The sequence below is a fragment of the Idiotropiscis lumnitzeri genome, chromosome 13, assembly GCF_059441095.1.
Source record: "Idiotropiscis lumnitzeri isolate Australia: NSW breed Sydney's pygmy pipehorse chromosome 13, RoL_Ilum_1.0, whole genome shotgun sequence".
Lineage (NCBI taxonomy): Eukaryota > Metazoa > Chordata > Actinopteri > Syngnathiformes > Syngnathidae > Idiotropiscis > Idiotropiscis lumnitzeri.
In genome coordinates, this window is record NC_142403.1 from 13,552,311 (window position 1) to 13,570,200 (window position 17,890).

The 17,890-nt window shown below is 40.4% G+C and overlaps 1 protein-coding gene across 4 annotated transcripts in view; it reads right to left on the minus strand.

The window, feature by feature from the left end:
• Positions 1-923: 923 nt before the first annotated feature.
• The window catches only part of celf5a (cugbp, Elav-like family member 5a), a 229,824-nt gene continuing 212,857 nt past the window's right edge, over positions 924-17,890 (minus strand). For 3 of the 4 annotated variants that reach the window (XM_088312772.1, XM_088312773.1, XM_088312770.1), the window contains exons 8-12: positions 9,915-10,127; positions 9,128-9,229; positions 7,099-7,242; positions 4,243-4,415; positions 924-3,332 (exon numbers count right to left, since the gene is read on the minus strand). In XM_088312772.1, coding sequence (XP_088168898.1) covers positions 4,288-4,415; positions 7,099-7,242; positions 9,128-9,229; positions 9,915-10,127 — 587 coding nt within the window. In that variant the 3' untranslated portion in view covers positions 924-3,332; positions 4,243-4,287. The remainder of the gene's footprint in view (positions 3,333-4,242; positions 4,416-7,098; positions 7,243-9,127; positions 9,230-9,914; positions 10,128-17,890) is intronic. The other variant, XM_088312771.1, reaches the window with a different exon arrangement.

Genomic DNA, 17,890 nt, shown 5'->3' on the forward strand with positions numbered 1-17,890 from the left:
AACGCTTAAATGCTCTTGTTGCCCTTCAAATGAACATTAGTACGGGATGGAAAATTCACAGTTGTCAGCTATTATAATTGTAATGATTTTTTTTTTAACTGCAAAAAAAAAAACGATTGACTAAGTGGGGATAAGAAAGCATTGCTACAAAAAATCTTGAAAAAAAATCAGCAAAAAAAAAAATCAAAAAATAAAATTCCCCCCAAAAAACAGGCCCAGATTACACACAAAATAAAACTGATAAGAGATTTGAACATATTCAATTTGTGTGACATTTTTGTTCGGGGGTGTGACGTAACATTTTTCTCATAAAACATACTGCAAGTCTTGGCTCAATCAAGAGAAAAGACATTTTTGACTTTTTTCCTGACGTCTTCCAAACAGTTCCTATCAGTTCTTTGCAAAGCCAACCACTGGCGTGTCAGATTACCGATTTGGAGGCGTCTATTTCTTCAGACGACAAAAACAACAACTATATTTGCCGACCATGAAAGAAATGCGAACGCCATCAAGCCAAGTTCATAATTGTTGGTGCATATACCCCAATCGGATCAATATTACCATCATCCTCATTATGCAGCCCTGGGAACTGATGGCTCCTATTAAGCGAGAGAGATATGCTGGCACCCGGAGGCGAGGCGGCAGGGGAGGACGCTCTCCCCGCTGTGAGCAGCTGGAGAGGCTTGGCAGCGGGAGAGGGCGCGACCCGTGCAGACGCTGCATTGGCCGACGGTGGCGATGATGTTTACAACCGCTGTCAGGCTCATTTGTATATTTTATGAAGCCGTTACCGACACTGTGCTGTTTTACTGCGCCGCACGTGTGGCGTAGCCGGATGGCATTTTTAGCACACTGCTTTACGGTCAGATTATCTGCAATATCAAGGCTTTAATGATGCAATGAAGGGAAGGAAGGAAGGAAGGAAGGAAGGAAGGAAGGAAGGGTAGCCGCCACACTGTTCTTGGGAAATATCAAAACACAAATACTCAAGTAGATTTTTCAGTTACTGTGTCTGTACTATTATTATTTTTTTTTTACGACATTTTAGTTTTACTCCCTACATTTCAAAAGTGTACTTTCTACTTTTGACTTTATCAAAATATGCTTGTTACTTTTTTCAACATTGGAGGAAGATGACACGATTAAAAAAAAAAAAAAAAAAAAACACACAGCGAGACCTGGTTTGCGATCTTGATTGACTGATTGACTGATTGATAGACGAGTACTTTGGAAGATGAACCGCATTAACGACAATGACACAATCGACTAAGCGCAATATTCACCATTTATGACATTAATTAAGAGATTTGTTGGACATTGTTTCCAAGATTGACTCACGGTGGCTATTATGTCGTCGTGTGTTGTATTTTCTCCCCCATCGGTACCGTTTAGCTAATACTGTGTAGCATTTTTTGCTAGCCAGTTCACAACGTTAGCAAAGCTAAGGGAACATGTTTTGCTAGCATGTCCAGTGATTTTGTTTTCTTCTCAGTACAATTAGAGAAGTTTTGTTTTCTACTATTGGGTCATGTTATCAAAACAATTATTGATTATAATTAAATAATCAAGGAGTTGAAGCTGTACATTTTATATTTGTAGTTGTCGTTTTGCTTATGGAGAGTTCTCTGTTGTGTCTATATAAAAGTGTCGTTTTCTATTGTGGTTATTTTGCTCACGGGGAAGTTGGAGCTGATTGCAGTTGACATTGGGCGAATGGCCGACTTTAGCCTGGCGAATTTATTTAGCATTCTGTCTCCGGTGAAAGAAAATGACTCTTAGCCAGAGACATTTTTCTTCCAAAAATGATCCTTAAAATGAGGTATAATAAAAACATTCCCTCCCGATTCTTTAGCTCGGTGATTCCCAAAGTGCGGTGCGAGTGCCCACGAGTGGTACACGAGTTCCTCTCTAGGATACACGAAGAATACACAGTTCAGTTGTATTTGACTTTTAAGGTCGATATATTTGCATTTAATCTTTAACAACTGTTTGATTTTGACAGAACAGCTTGTTTTCAAACATTTCGGTGTAATTATTTTTATCTAACATTCATGTGCAATATTTTTCATTTGGCTATATTTAAACACAGTTGGAATGTTCAAAATGCAGAATATTAGGTGATATTATGTTGCGATATTTTAATCTTGGCCAATATGGTGGTGAATGGAAGGCTGGTTTTTTTTTTTTTTTGTGGCACTTTGTGTAAAAACTTTGAACACTACTACTTTAATTTTTTTAAATTGGTTTTAATACCATTATTTACGCAACAGCTTTTGGTACCTTAAAATTGCAATTTTCCGCAAATCCTTCCCATCCCCCCAAAAGATAAACTAGCATTTTTGTCCTCAAGACCAATATGGCAGCTCATTTGCGATGTCATCTTCACGATACGACCCCCCCCCCCCCGGCATGAAATGAATGATGAAGACCAACTTGTGCCCATGACAATATTTAACCCACATAGTCTACACCACTAAAATAGTATAGCTTATTTTTTTTTTTTCATTTTTCTGACATTATCTTTTTAATATTCTCAAACCCATTAGTTACAAGAAAAAAAAAACATTCCTCTTTTTTTTTTTTCTCTTTCTTTCAACCTGAAGCTAGTTTTCTCCTTAATATCATTAGTAGTACTGTAGTCTCATGAATTAATACTATGCGTTACTGTTTCAGAACAATACAAATGTGTTTGGTCCTTTGGTCCCTTTTTGGGGTGAAAGATTCTCAGTTGTAGTGCCGCTAACGGAAACCTCAGTGACTTCCTCCAGGGCTGGTGGCGCTGCGCTTGCTGCGAGACGACACGAGAAAAAGAGGGAGAAGAAGAAAGACGGCCTTTCCGCCTCCCGTCTTCGCCTTTTGTGAACCCTCATTTGTCCAAGGAGCAGTAAAAGCCACAAGCGTATCTCTCATTTATATATATGTGTATAGAATATGTATATAGAAATCTATTTGTCGTTGCTGCTTTTTCCTGTTTGTTAGTTTGTTGCTTCGTTAACAATTCAAGTCTCAACAAGAAAAAAAAAAAGTTCTGTTGATCAAGTCTTTTTTGTTTCATTTTTTTCCCAGTTTTTTTTTTCTTTTCTTGCGTTCCTTTTTTTTTTTTTTCCTTTCTCGCACTGTGCCATCTGTAAGCGTCCCCCGACGATGCGCCTCCTCGTCTCGTTCTGACGCAACTTACGGCTTCATAAGTAAATGCTGATATGTCCCCCCCCCCCCCCAAAAAAAATGTTCATTTTGTTTTTTTTTTTTTGTTTAAAAACATATGTTGCTTTCCGAGGAAAAAAAGAGAAGAGATAAGCCCCTCCGAAATATCTTCACGTGTCGTCTAAAACCTGAAAAATAGAGCACAGTTTTCAGACTGGATGGCTCGTCAACTTCTTGGGCTTTGAAGGCTTTAATATGGCCTTATTACATCAGCGTAATGGTCTGCAGAGAGCAAACCCAAGCTGGCATACCAATTGACCTTGTCAATCATGACGCTGGCAGAATGTCTAATCATTAACATGCTGGCTGCTCTGCATGCATGGATGCAAAAAAAAAAAAAAAAAATGGGGGTGGGATCTGCACCTAAATGTCTGACGCATTGGCAGTTATATTCAGAGTATTATTCCGGCTGGACTGGCCACAACATTAGGTACACTTGCAAAAATCAGTTTGACAGGATCAGCAAATTCTATTGACTGGATATGAAAAGTTTGCACACCCCTGATCGCATGCTAGACTTTTTTTCCTCTAAATTTGTTTCGGTCGATAATTTTTGACCATAATTCAGAAAACATTGCTCAGACCTAGAAGAATACAATACCTACAATGAAGAATTGTTGTAGTAGCTTTATGCTACGCAGTTGTTTTCCTGCAACTGCAACTAGGGCCTCACTCAAGGTGTAGTGAATTATGAACAGTTCTAAATAGTATTTTGTTTTAGCACAAAACCTTCAAGCTTCTGCTAGAGTGCAAAAAAAAAAATGAGAACAGCTGAAAATGAGTTTGGGTTAATTGGTGGTCGATATGTGTCGACTTCCATCGAACTTTGCTAACCCAGCCACTTCCTAATGAGAAGAGGGTGTGAACACTTGTGCAACCACATATCTGTGGTTTATTATTTAGAGCATTTCAGTGGAGTCGTACAGTACGAAAGGTTGTGAAATGCATTTCAACAGCGTTATGACGACTTCTCGCCGTTCGACCGTGAAGGTGTACCTAATGGAATGTCCTGTGCGTGTTTGGATGTCCCCGACGTACCTGTGCTGCTGCTGCTGCTGCGGTGAATACCAAAGGTAGGCTGTGTCAGTAAGGGCGGCTGGCATCCTTCGGTCTCTTTAGCTGGACTTTCAACCTCTTCATGCCAATCTGAAAGCCGTTCATGGCCTGGATAGCTGCCTGCGCGCTGGCGGGGTTGTCGAAACTCACAAAGCCTGTTGAAAAAAAAAAAAAAAAAAAGAAAACAGAGAACGTGATGAATTCATCTATGCATCGTTTATCTTTTCGTTTTCAAATGGCAATCAATCATGCAAATGCCAACAATCATATTTTAATATCAAACTCAGTCATGTGGCGTATTTTAATATCGGAGCCTTGATTTGAATTGTGAAAAATCTGAAAGATCAGTTCCTCTTTGTTTTGATATTTAATTGAAAATGGAAAGACCAAAGGATTATACTGAATATAAATATTTGACGAGCTTCTATCTAATATTGGCGAGCGTCTTTCAATACAACCTGACTGTCTCAGGCAACCAGCCGCCCCCCCCCCCATCTCTCCTCACCTGCACTAAACATCCTGTTCCCATCATGTGTAAAAATAAAGCCTTGAGAAGTCAGTGACCAGAAACTGCAGCGGAGTGTGTCTCCGCTTGATGCCCTCCCACGCGTCTTGGGTGTCATTAAGAACACTTGGTGACCCGTGAAAAACAGCAGGAGATTCTCCTCGTCACCCCCCAAGGCCACCTGGGAGACGTGTCTGCTCGGCTCTCGCTCGGCCCATTAGGGCGAAGGAAGGGTGGCGGGGATGCACGATTTGTGCTTGAGAGCAAAAAAAATGGGATTGGAGATGATCGGACTGTTCTTAACTCCCCTTCCAGGGTGTCAAATTCTGGTCCTCGAGGGCTGATTCTGACTTTTTAATTCCGGTGTGTTGGAGGAGGGAAACATCTAAAACATGCACATCAGCGATGGAGGACCGGAGTTTGGCAGCTGTAGCCTAAGAACATCCAGGATTTATCCTTTTAAATTGAAGCCTGCAAAGGTGGGATACTGACAGATATGAGCACTTCAGGGTGGAGGAGCTCAGAGAGGTAAACTGAAAGATTTGAAAACAATAAAATCTTAAAAAGAACTCTAAAATGTACAGCGAGCCAGTGAAGGGATGCCGAAGTAGGAGTTATGTGCTCCCTCTTACAAGTACCAGTAAAGAGGCGAGCAGCAGTATTTTGGACCAACTGGAGAAGCTTGATGGAGGATTGGCTGACAACAGTTATCAGTTCAACATCTCACCCCAATTGCGCTTTTCCCTTTTTCCACACAAAACTATGAATCACACTGCACAAATTGACAATTTGCCCTCTTTTACACAGAATGCCGTGTAAAAACGACTCCTGTCTTTTTGCTCCGCATCAATCCGCATTCATTCCTCCCTTTTGCTCGTTTCCAGATTAATTACATCGCTGTTCCTGCTCCTTCCCCGGGCGTAACATTATGTTGTAAATGCATAGTGTATAAGTCGATACTGCAAATAGGTCTTCTTTCATGAATTTATATGTTATTAAGTCCCCCGGGGGAGGCGGGATTGCCGATCAATTCGGGCCCTGAAGTGAAAACAAATGCTGATCTATAATTGTCCTTTGCCCTCCCCCCCCCCCCCCCCCCATCTCACACACATGCGCACACGCACATAACCAGCGTGGCTCCTTAAAGTTTGTAGAAGCCGCAGGGCAGGTTGCTCCGTGTAGGCTGACAGAGCTAAATGAGGCGAGGGGATGGGGGGTGGGGGGTCGGGGGGTGCGTGAATCAGCTTCAGTAGTGCGAGCATTGACAGATATTGGGGTGAACGAACGGTGATGCTGATGCAGCACCAGCGGGGTGTTCGGGTCACGCAGCCCCATGGAAACGTGGATATGGATCCCGATCGGCGACATCGTGGCTCGTGCGGCGCCGCTGTATACGCACGGTACTGTATCCATGTGGAGGCATCACAATGTGCATGGCGGACAATGCCGAAACACGACAGTCATCAAGATGCAAATGGAGGTCAGCTGGGGTCAAGATCGTTTTTTTTTCCACGTCAGTCGTCATCATTGCAATCTGCAGGCATTTTTCTTTTTGACACAGGTGTGTTTGTGGCATTTTGACACAAACTCAATTCATAATATGGGGAAATTCATTTTTTTAAACTCCCACGATGACTACTAAATCACTGTAGATGGTGGCGTTGCATTGCTTTTTGCTTTGAATTTGAGATCAGCACAGCTTTTGAGTAGAAGATACCGATTACACGGCGAATCTCAGCTTGTCTCGTCAAATACGAGCGGGGGAGGAGGGGGGTGGGGACACCAACATGTTGGAACTTGGACAAGTTTAGTCAATCTCACTCTTGAACAGAGTATCAATATGTCGGGAATATACAGAGTAGGTGTCACGGCAGAGAGAAAACAGTGTCATGCTAAAAGATGACAGTTCATGGTGTTAATCAGGAACACCATGCAAAAAAAAAATAAAAAATAAAAAAAGCAGTGTGTATCTTTAAATAAATTAGAATGTTAGCATTAAAAGCATTTTCTCAGTCTTTGTTTTATAGTTTGAGGTGTCCCAAAATCAAAACATATTTGCGGGCAAGTGATTGTTTTGATTGACATTCTTCTTCCAAAAAAAAAAAAACAAAACAAAAAAAAAAAAAAGGTTTTGGTCAGAAAAAGTTTTTGATAAAACCGGCCCAAGTCCGACTGCTGAGAAATAGTTTGAAACAAATAATTTGTCTGATGGAAAGAAGAGAGTTTCTTTTTGGTAGATTCAGTGCTTAGGTTGTAAAGGCTGCTGTCCTTCTGAACTGTTTTGGAGCGCAAAAGCAGGCGAGCGAGCGATTAAGCGTTGCTGAAGAACTCACCAAAACATTTGCTCTGGTTGGTCGCCCGATCCATGAAGACCTTGGATGAGATGACCGTGCCAAAGGGCAGAAACATCTGCATGAGTTCGTTGTCTCCAAACTCCTGCGGCAGGTGGTAGATGAACAGGTTACAACCCTCTGGACCTGGACAAACACACAAGCATGACTGTGAGTAATTTCCTTTCCTTTTAGTTCCAACTTTATTTCCTGGGACGTGGAAATGACGGAGAAACTAGTCAATGGTACATTCTGTCAAAGAGAGACCGGTCAACGAGAAAAGTGCAGCGTCCGCGTAGCGCTGATGAGCAAAGAGGGAATTAGTTGAGAAAGAAATTGCAAACGGCAGCGCCTCGCATAAAACCTGAGCAATGATGACATTTGACCCGACATATCTCAAGCATTGCGGATCCAAATCAATAGCGTTCCTACTCGGACGCCCGTCAATAGCCCCAATGAGTTTAAACGTGCTAAGACAAAGATTTGATCTTTGACCTCCGCAAAGTATACCTTGCGTCAAATTGCATCCAAAATCAATTTGATTTCTTCAATGACACAAAAATTGCCAGGGTAAGATCCTAAACAATTCTGTCCAGCACCGGTTTGAAAAGGAAGGCGGATACATTTGGCAAGTGACCAAAAGCCACCTTGATGATTCGAAATCAATAGTGCTCTTGCTCCGCCATGTCCCGAAAGGCTTGAAAAGAAATTAACTTAATTGATTTGCCGTGAGTTTTATGAATTGTGAAGCATGACAAATTTTTGGTGTTGCCTCTACTGTTTGTACGACGAGCCAAACCCACACAAATGCAATCTCGCGTTCACATACCAGCACATCAAAAACGTCATGGCAAGTGATTGTAATGATTTCATTTTGGGTCCGAGGTATTTTGTGTCATATGCTTGAATTGAAATTGAAGTTTCTTCTTTAGGAATTATCAAAAAAAAAATAATCCAATCAAATTTGGCAAACCTACCATAGAACCTGTGTGTGTTTAAAGTGCGGATAGTTTGTCGCCTGACAATTATGCAAAATGAATAGTATTCCTTCTATGGTGTAAAAGAAATATAATAAAAAAATTGCCAACTGACCATTAAATGCTTTTCCATTAAATAATGACAGTGAATGATTTTATAGAGCGCAATATTATAAGGTATGATTTTTCTTGGAAGGCTGGAACGGATTAACGGCATTTCCATTCAATTCAACAGGGAAGGATGATTTGCGATAGAGAAAGAATTAAACTTGCATTGTTGTGAAAGTTTGAAGAAGATTAACATACTGTAGTCGTCATCGTTGATGTGAGACGTTTAACCTTAGTGAGTTTAACCAACATGACATCACTCACAGGTCTCACAAAATCATTCCAAATCAATTCTGTTTAGAATCGTCATTGACAGAAGCAAACAATGCACTGAGGGTTGAAGAAGAAAAAGCCAACGGTCTGAAAAGAAGCATGTAACCTTAAAAATAAAAATAAAAAGACATTTCACCTCATCTGGCATGACCAGCGTGTGGTTGTTTGAAATTCTAAAACAATAAAGTTCTTGCTTTAACTCATCTCAGATTTTTCACATGGAGGCATCTGTGGGGCCAATTCCGATTTATATAGTTTGTATCGAGTTACTTTGTCACTACGTATTATATTGCCACCATTCCCAATCGAAAACATGAAAAAAAAAATCTTTAATTATCGCAGAAATAGCCCGCCTCTGCACTGTCTATATGTGTGTAGTGATGTGTTCTTTCTAACCACACAATGTGAGGACATTACCAGTATTTTATCACCCTCATCTTTTAGATGGACTGGATCCATTTCACGAGATGAGCTGTGAACGCTATACTGCATGTGGCCACTTTATTTATCTATTACACACAGAGAGAATGAGAGGGTAATATTCCTCTCTCGTAATATGTGCGAATGAGATGTGTACAGTAGCGAAGCAATATTGCTCTCTCACGCTCGTCGTGGTTTATAAATCTAGCGCAGATGTGTAAAAAAAAAAAGAAAAAGTAATAATGTTTTCTCACCCTCACCTTCTCTCTGCTGCTGCTGCTGCTGCTGTTGGATGACCTGCGGCGCTTGGGGCAGCGTCTGGCCAATGGGAGTCAGCGTGGTGGCCGGGTAGATGGCTACGAGAGGAGGGGGGGAGGGAGGTGTGGCGTCAAAGTGAGGATGGCGATACGGAGGGCTAGCTTAATATGCGAGCATGATGCTTCTGTCGATTTGAGGAAGATAGTGTTTTGTGATTTTTCGGACACATTGCGATTTCGATTTTAATCGCGATTTTCATCACGATGTACAGCGACATTTACAAACGTGACAGAAAATGTGATTCTACTATTAAAAACAATAAAAGCTATGACTGTAATAATGCAAGGACGCAAAAAGAGGTTTCGTGAGGGGGCAGTTCTTCTACTTGCCTAGTATAATTTTGAATTTACGTGTTGTTGTGGATATGAAAATGCACATTTCAAGCCGTAAAATGTTTTACATTTTGTACTCATGAACATGTTTTTGGTACATAAATATCAGATTATACGTCAATAAAATCATTGTCCCGTAGCAAAGCTAAATTTATTCAAATCCATAAAAATATTATTGATGAGTTTACAAATATTTAAGATGGGTTTGATATCGAACCTCTTCAACATGATGATGTACTTTTTTTTTTTTTTTTTGAATAAAATCATCAGAAATCCATTTGTTTTATGTTTGAAATTGATGAAATCAATTAGGATGATCCTATTTTCAATTTTGTATTAAAATGCGATCTAACAAATATTTTTGCTTCCCGCACACACGGCGAACATTCACCTGTGTATTGCTGCACTCCGGTGAAGGCTTGCTGCAGCGTGTCGGCGGCGGTGGGGCTCTGGGTGGAGTAAGGCGGCAGGCCGTTGGTGTAGACCGTCTCCACGGCGGGGTGTCCGTTGGGCTGATGAGGGATGCCGGTGAATCCGTTGACGATGGGCGTGACGATGCTGGGCACGGCGGAGGTGGTGATGTTGGCTGGTGGAGAACTGAGGCCTGAGAGGAAGAAGTGCAGACCAGTTATAATCAAGCCGCAAGATACTTCAAATCTATAATGGCAGATTCTTTGCATTTTTAGCAAATAAGGTACAATCATGCAAAACCAGCAGACAAATGTCCAAGTTCAAAACTGCGGGGCAGATTTGGCAACCCTTCTGTCCACAGTGCTGTCAATAAAATTGGCACCTACGGATTTACATTTTTGTGCCCCAATTTAAAAAATTTTTTTTTACTACTTTTAGGGATGTGTGGAATTTCCCCGCCCCATTTTCACCACTTTGTAAGAAATATTCAATATTACATTTAGAGGCTCAATACCTTCCATTCCTGCTTGTTTTTGCACAAATCTGTCAACAAAAAATTTGATCCCTCCCTGACACTTTTCAAAGTTTCTCATTTGCCATTTCCGTTTAACCGTTTGCCAGAAATATTCCCATCAGTTCAATATTACATTTAAAGTCCCTAAACTTTGAAATGACTCGAATATATCTTTGAGATCAATATCCTCCGACAGAGCCTTTGAAAAGTCACTCAAACTACAATTAATCTTATCCTAAATGTTCTTATTTTTGAATTTTTTTCTCCCTTCACTTTCTCCTTTTGCAATAAAATTTCAATTCTGTGTTAATATATTTGTTATAATCTTTTTGTTTCATTTACAAATTTTAATAGACTTTTTCTTTGTAAAGTTATTCCAGAAACTTTCATTTGTTCTGATTTTGGGAGTGTTTGTGTGCACGATTGGTTGTTTGTCATCGCCCGCGAAACTCGTGAGGAAAAACAGCTTAGATAATGGATTGAAGGACATATACGTGTATTTGTTTTTGCATTTATACATAGGCCAGCTCTTTCCCAATCCTCTGCAAAAAGTGGATCTCGACTGAAATATAAAATGTGAATGGGCACGACCTTAGTTGTCAACCTTTGGCTGATTGCACCTTGAAAGGCGTTTTAAGACTCTTACTGGATGACATTCGAAATTAGGGGTGGGCAAACTTTTTAATTGGCGGGCCACAATGGGTTCTAAAATTTGACAAAGGGGCCGAACAAGGAGCAGAAGGATGGAGTGTGTTGGTAATTTTAAATGAAAGTGAACAAAAGCATTACTCCAAAAATATGTCTTTGACACACCACAGCATTTAGAAAAGAAAACATTAACAAGGTTTATTCATTTAATTTTTTTTAAGTTCGGCGGGCCGGATTAAAACGTTTAACGGGCCGCATGTGGCCCCCGGGCTGTAGTTTGCCCACGCCTGTTCTAAATGTACAAAGATGTATTACTAGAGCGTTCATACAGATAGAGAACACTTGTGACACATGAATATATAGATACACTAAACACACACACACGCAAATGCTCACACACACAGAGTCAGCATTGTGCAGAGAGGCTTGCACAGGCATGCACATTTCCCGGCTAATGCAAGGACACGGGTGCGACAACGCGCCTGTCACATATCCGCTATTTGTCATGACACATCAGGCAAGATGGCTGAGGAAGCGGACCTGCGAAAAATGAGCCTGTCCGCCGTGTTTGCGTGAGCACCCTGCTGCTCGACGTGATGAAACTACCATGCAACTTCCGAAGGGGGAAAAACAGAAACTTGATGGAAACGATTAGAGGGGGCCCGGGGAAGCAGGTTTTGTAAAAACAAAAAGATGTCGTTTTCCTCTGAGATGAAAAAAATAAATAAAAAGACACATAACACCAGTTGGCAGTTTGACAAATGTGCCGGTCATAACATATATGGCGCACGCCTGAGAGACAGCGGCAGGATGGTTCATGAGCGGAATGGAAATTGGTTGCTCGCCCCCCCCCCCCCCCCATCCCCTCTCTCTCATGCAATGCATTTTAAAAGAGCCCTCTTTTGGAAAGTGTTTCCAATTATGCCGGGAACGCCAAAGTACCCATTTTGAGCAGAATCTCACGACGTGATGGCCTCTCTAAAAAGGGCCGCCTCCGTGGCGAAGCATCCGCGCTCGCTGAAGTACAGCTCCCCTGAGGACCACCTTTCAATCTGGAAACCTTCGCCCTGATTGGACGGGAATTGAGAGGTGGGGGGCAGTTGCAAGGGTTTGCCACGGAAACTCGAAAGCACGTCGTATTCCCGTAGAGCTTCTGCCATGGCAGAGGACCGTCCACATTGGGTAAACAATCACATTTGAGCTTTATGCTAATGAGATGGTAAATATGCTGTACATCGCCACCGTTGGACGGCATCTACATATCCACGAGGAATTGCTTTTCCTTGCTTCCAGCCAACTTCTATTTACATAATTTTCAGCACATAGCCCAAAGAACCACATTTGGTCATTTGAATTCAAAGGCAAAATATGCAACGCATAGAGTACATCGGTGGTCCCCAACCGGTTCATACATGTCGATAAGTTTTGCGGAACGGCGTCCAGTGTTGGGTTGCGGAGGGAGCTGGCAGTTGTTGTGCAAACTTTGAAAGCAATAAAGTGTAAAAAAAAAAAATAATAATAAAATTTTTTTAAAAAGTTGAACATTCCTAAAAACCAGGGGAAAAAAGTAATTTTTTTTTTTTTTATAAAAAATGTGTTTAGGGACACCAACTCATTTATTCATTCAAATTTGTTGTTGACCAGTTCAATCACAATTTACTATTTATTCAAATACAGTTTCGGTGGCGTGCATGTGACTTTAGAACTGGATGGATTTGTGATGGGCTATAAAAATCAAGTTTTCCATCAATTGCGTGAAATTGATTAATGCTGAACTGAGACGAAATGACATGCAATACATGAATGCAACCAGCAGAGGCGCTGATGAGTTGATCTTAAACTAGTGAATGAAAAGAAGAAAACTTCCATCAAATGTTGTCAAAAGTTTTTTTTTTGTGAGTTTGCAATATAAATCACAAATAATTGCCCTTATTCTTTGTTACTAAGCAGAAATTATGGGGCACCATCATTTGTGCCCTCAGGCCAAATAAATAGTCACACTTTGTTATTTCCTTGTGGTCGGCAGCAACGCATCTTTTCGTGTGCTCCAAGTTCACTTACGAGACACCTGTAGAACTATATCAGAGCCAAATGTTTTTGTTTTGGAGGTCGTGCAGAGCGCTCGACAGACTGTGTTGACCAAACGAATACTCTCAGTCCATTGAGAGCTGTTGTGTCTTTTACGATTTCTTTTTTTGTACTCCTCTGAAACCACTGGGCAATTGCTTGCGTCCTCTGGGGCGGTGATGAATTAGTCTGCTGCTTCTTTCTATTCTTCCGCCAAGACTCTGGAGACCGCCGCTCCCGTACTAAGCCGGTGACGGCGACTCTGCTTGATCAGGTATATTCAGTGTTCAGGGGGCTTGACGCCTCCTGTTATGTTGTAGCGGAGGTGACGTACTTGTGGGTGGTCATGTGGGCCCTTTAAGGTGGAATTTGCAACACGATAGTCAGGAGAAGCCAATCCATGCTTTTATCTCCAGTAGACTTGATGATTTTAATGGCCTGCAGCTCGGTTCTTACCAGAACTAACAGATCCGAACATATTACTCGGGTCTGAAGGACTTCACGCTGTCTCCCAGCCTGTCAGCATTGAAAGAGAATTGATTTAAAAATTATGCTAACGGGCAATGAATCAGACGATGGCTTCGGTTGTGAATACATGAAACAAATGCTCATAAACCGAAAAGGATTCTGCGGTAGGTAGACCCGTGTCAATTAGTGGAGTTTAGAGATCAAAGCAAACATGCTGCGTCAGCATTTCGCTGTTATGCTGCACACAAAAATTTTAACAAATGGCTCACAGAAATGTTAGCGTAAATGCTTTAAAAAAAAAAAAATCCGCTAACCTATGATGATCTTTAAGAGCATTTCTGTAATCATTTTATTAATGTTTTTAATGCATTATTTTTATTTTTGTAAATATTTGTTTCAATTTGAATGTCGCTTATAAAGGATGTTTTGTACCTTGTGTATTTTTCTTTTCACTTACAATGTGTACTCACTTTTTATTCTTCAGGTGAGACAACAAAGAGGGCATGATTTACCTCCGCAAATATTTTTTTTTTTTTCATCTCTCATTAGCCAAGAAGTAGCTTTCATTATCACAAACATTGAGGGACTTTTTCCTGGCCTTGTGCTTGCTTTTGTTGTAGAGTAGTATATGCAAATAAATTTGCTGTTATGAATTGGCGCGCTATAAATAAAAACTGACTCAAAAGTAATGTTCTCTTCACAACCGGTGGGGGATCCCAAGATAAAAACAAATAAATAAATAAATAGAAAACATTTCAAGCTTGCTTCAAAGGTGCTCTTCATTGGTACGGCGCAAACGTGCAGTTCATTTTATGGAAGCAGGTTTACATTCGCATTCTCACAAGATGGGAAAGACTCTTGATCCGCACTTTGCTGTGATTGCCCGGCAAAAAAAAAAAAAAAAAAAAAAAATGAAGAAAGGAGCCTGGGCGTGCGACAGAAGTATTTCTTATGTTAATTGTTTATTCAAATCATGCAGGGAGGGAAATTCTGAGAGTCATTACAGCCACGACGAATGTCGGCCGCTGGAGCAAGTAATAAGCACTCAAAACAGATGCTTTCATCCAAACTGATTTAAATTGTGATGTTTTTATTTTTTTTGGGGAACCAAAGGGAAAATGACTAGAAATGAATAATAAAGTAGCTTTCTTAGACGAGCTGACACGCCAAGAAAACTATTTGTATTTGAATACTGATAGCTACGAGCGTTGATCGCTTTGATGCGAGTTTCTCCCTCTGACACACATTTGGGATTGAAGATGATGAGCAAATCAGGCAAACGTGTTGTTCTCTCTTTTTTTGGGGAGCAGTTTGTGCTCAATTGTGTTTCAACATTTGTTCGTCTGAGAACGCCTTCCATACAAAGAGTCGAATCGGAACGGCGTGAAATCCTTGATCGAATCGAAAATCAATCAATGTGAATCGTGAATCAACTCGGGCCCTCTGTTTTTTTTGTTTGACTTTTATTTCCTTTTGCCGCGCACTGGCGGGTGGGGAGCGGCTGCCATTATTTTCAAAAAGCATCATCATGCATCATTGTGAGGATACACGCGCTAATCGGCGCAACCATCTGGCAAACGGCTCGTGCACTGTCGAGTTTAAATGCGTGGCATCTGTTGATCAAACGGATGCTTCATTGTTTTCTGAGTAACACACTTAACCTCTGCGGACTCCCTGATGCACTCATTTTTTTTTTTTTTTTTTTTAATTCCACAAAGGTTACACGGATCGTTTCAATCAAAGACCAATGTCACACGCCAAACTCGGGATGCATTAAACGATGATCTGAGCTTTATGTTAATGCAGCGCGCGGCAAGCAATTTGCAGACAGTCACTCCAGCTCATCGCGACTTAATGCATAAATTAGACCAGTGTCAAAGCAGAAAGCAGAAAGGCGCTCCCTAAAAAAAAAAATAATACAAATTATTTGACATGGGTGTCAACATCAAGGCCTGCGGGCCAGATGCGGCCCTTTAACCAATTTTGTGGTCTGCGCATCGTTTGCTTTAATTTTTCCTTGACTTGAATAAAAATAGTAAAAGAAAAAGCAAAAACGGAGATAATCATGTCATATAATGACTGATTTATCGTGTTCATATTTGCGCTGAACGATTTTGAAAAAAAAATCTAATTGCAATTTTTGCCTTCTCTGAATCATAATTGGAATTATTTTTGGATTATTTTTTTCAAGGTCCTCTTTCCATTGTATTTATTTTTTGGGGACAAACACGCAATAAATCCGTATCATGACAAACAATATCAGCATTATTATACATAAATGTTTTGATCTTATAAGTTAGATTTTTTTTAATCGGAGCTATGACTTACTGATTTATAGTCATTCAAACTTTTTGATAAAATTTGGTGAAGTCATAAAAAACACAAAAAAAACTGAAAGTCCTGTTCCACCACATGCAATTCTACATTTCTGTCTTTTTGCCATTCGAACCAGTTTAACTACAGTGTGGCCTGAGATGAAAACAAGTTTGACACTCCTGTGATCTGACACGGAATTATTCCTCTGACTTGCGACTAACATCCTCCAGTCTCTCAGTAGTGTCACACACCCTTGGCCTACTTGATACAGATGGCCTTGCAAGTCATGTTCTGCATTTCTCCAACGCAGTCAGAGCCACAAGTGCGGTAAATAAAAAATATAATGTAGTCGCTCCCGAGGCAGCGCGACTCATATTAATGAACACAGCGGGAAATAAAACATTTCCTATTTATGCTGGTCCTTGAAATCTCACACAAAAGCTCGGCTTTCTGTTGAAGGATTAATGGTACACTATGCTGAATAATAAAAGGTAATCAGTAGGCGGCGGCGTATGCACACCCATTCGCGCACGCACACGCACGTGCTTGTCTTGAAGGGAGATAAATGGTGCAGCTTCATGTACATCAGATGCACGCTCGCCATCTCTCCTCATTGCACCGCAAATATATACTCTGTGCCATAATATTCGGTACACACGCACATTCTAATGTCATCCAATGTCAGAGCGCTATCTACTCACGTTATGAGAGACTCCAGACATGACAGGAAAAAAAAAAAAATAAATAAAAAAAACACGGGTTGGACTCGACCACAGCGCACCACACCTATACAATGACAGCTGTTGCAGTACCAAGTCAAACCTGTGAAGGGCAGTATTGCGCAACAGGGCATCCAGACTGCCGGGAAAAAAAACTGAGAAAATTGTCGCCAAAGAAGAAATAAAAGACGCTGATCTAAATGTGACTAATAATGACGAAATCATATCGGAACGACACAGAAGTTGCAAACTGTTCTTGACGTTTTAATAATAATAATAATAATAATAATAAATTAGATTTGGAAGCGCCTTTCAGGACACTCCTGACTATGTTGCCCTTCTATTTTCATACCCGGCAACAGTGAGCTTCAGCCCACTTCCTGATTGGCCATCGTTCCATTTTAAGTCGCAATCACGGAATCCGAGGCTCGGCCCAACTCGCGATTGACCAAACAATTTATGGAAGAATCAGCCAAATGCACAAAATCAAATTGAGAACACTTTCAAAAGTCAAACATTTAACACACTATTACTATAGTGTGTACAGTAATTGAAATTTAAAGCAGTTTATTTACATTCCCTTTGATGGCGTTTAATGGAATATATTAACTTAATGAATTGTTTGATAAAAAATGTAAATAATAATAATAATAAATGAAGAAAATGTGCCATTTTGGGGATAGAACAGATGAATGGAATTTGAATTAATTTCAAGGGCAAAATAAAATTGATATATATAAATTAAATCAACTTCCATCCAACACTTGAATATCAATTAAATATTATTTTTTGTTGGCCAGGGTACCACTTATGTGACTTGCATCTGAAAGTCAAAGGTGAATAAATATTCTACTTAGAATGTGCCAATCAGGCACGCTTACATACAGTGTGGACGGACGGGGGCTGGACACTGCCAGAGGTCATACTTATTTTTTAATATGGTGGCCAGAATATTTCATATATTTCTGCAAAAGCAACTCCAGGTTGTCAAACAAATCTTTTTGGTCATTTATTTTTTTACACGACTTGTTGTGCCTGTCCCAAATTGAATCAATCCTCGATAATTTTCTTTCTGCCCCCTTCAGGAAAGTAATGTTTGTTTTTGGAGAAGGATTGTTAGTTTCTAATTTTTGAAAGAGTTTTGTTTTAGTTTTAGTATTGGTTTTAGTCATCTGACAGCATGATTTTACCGATTGGAAAAAGCCCGTGACTTTGTACAATGAA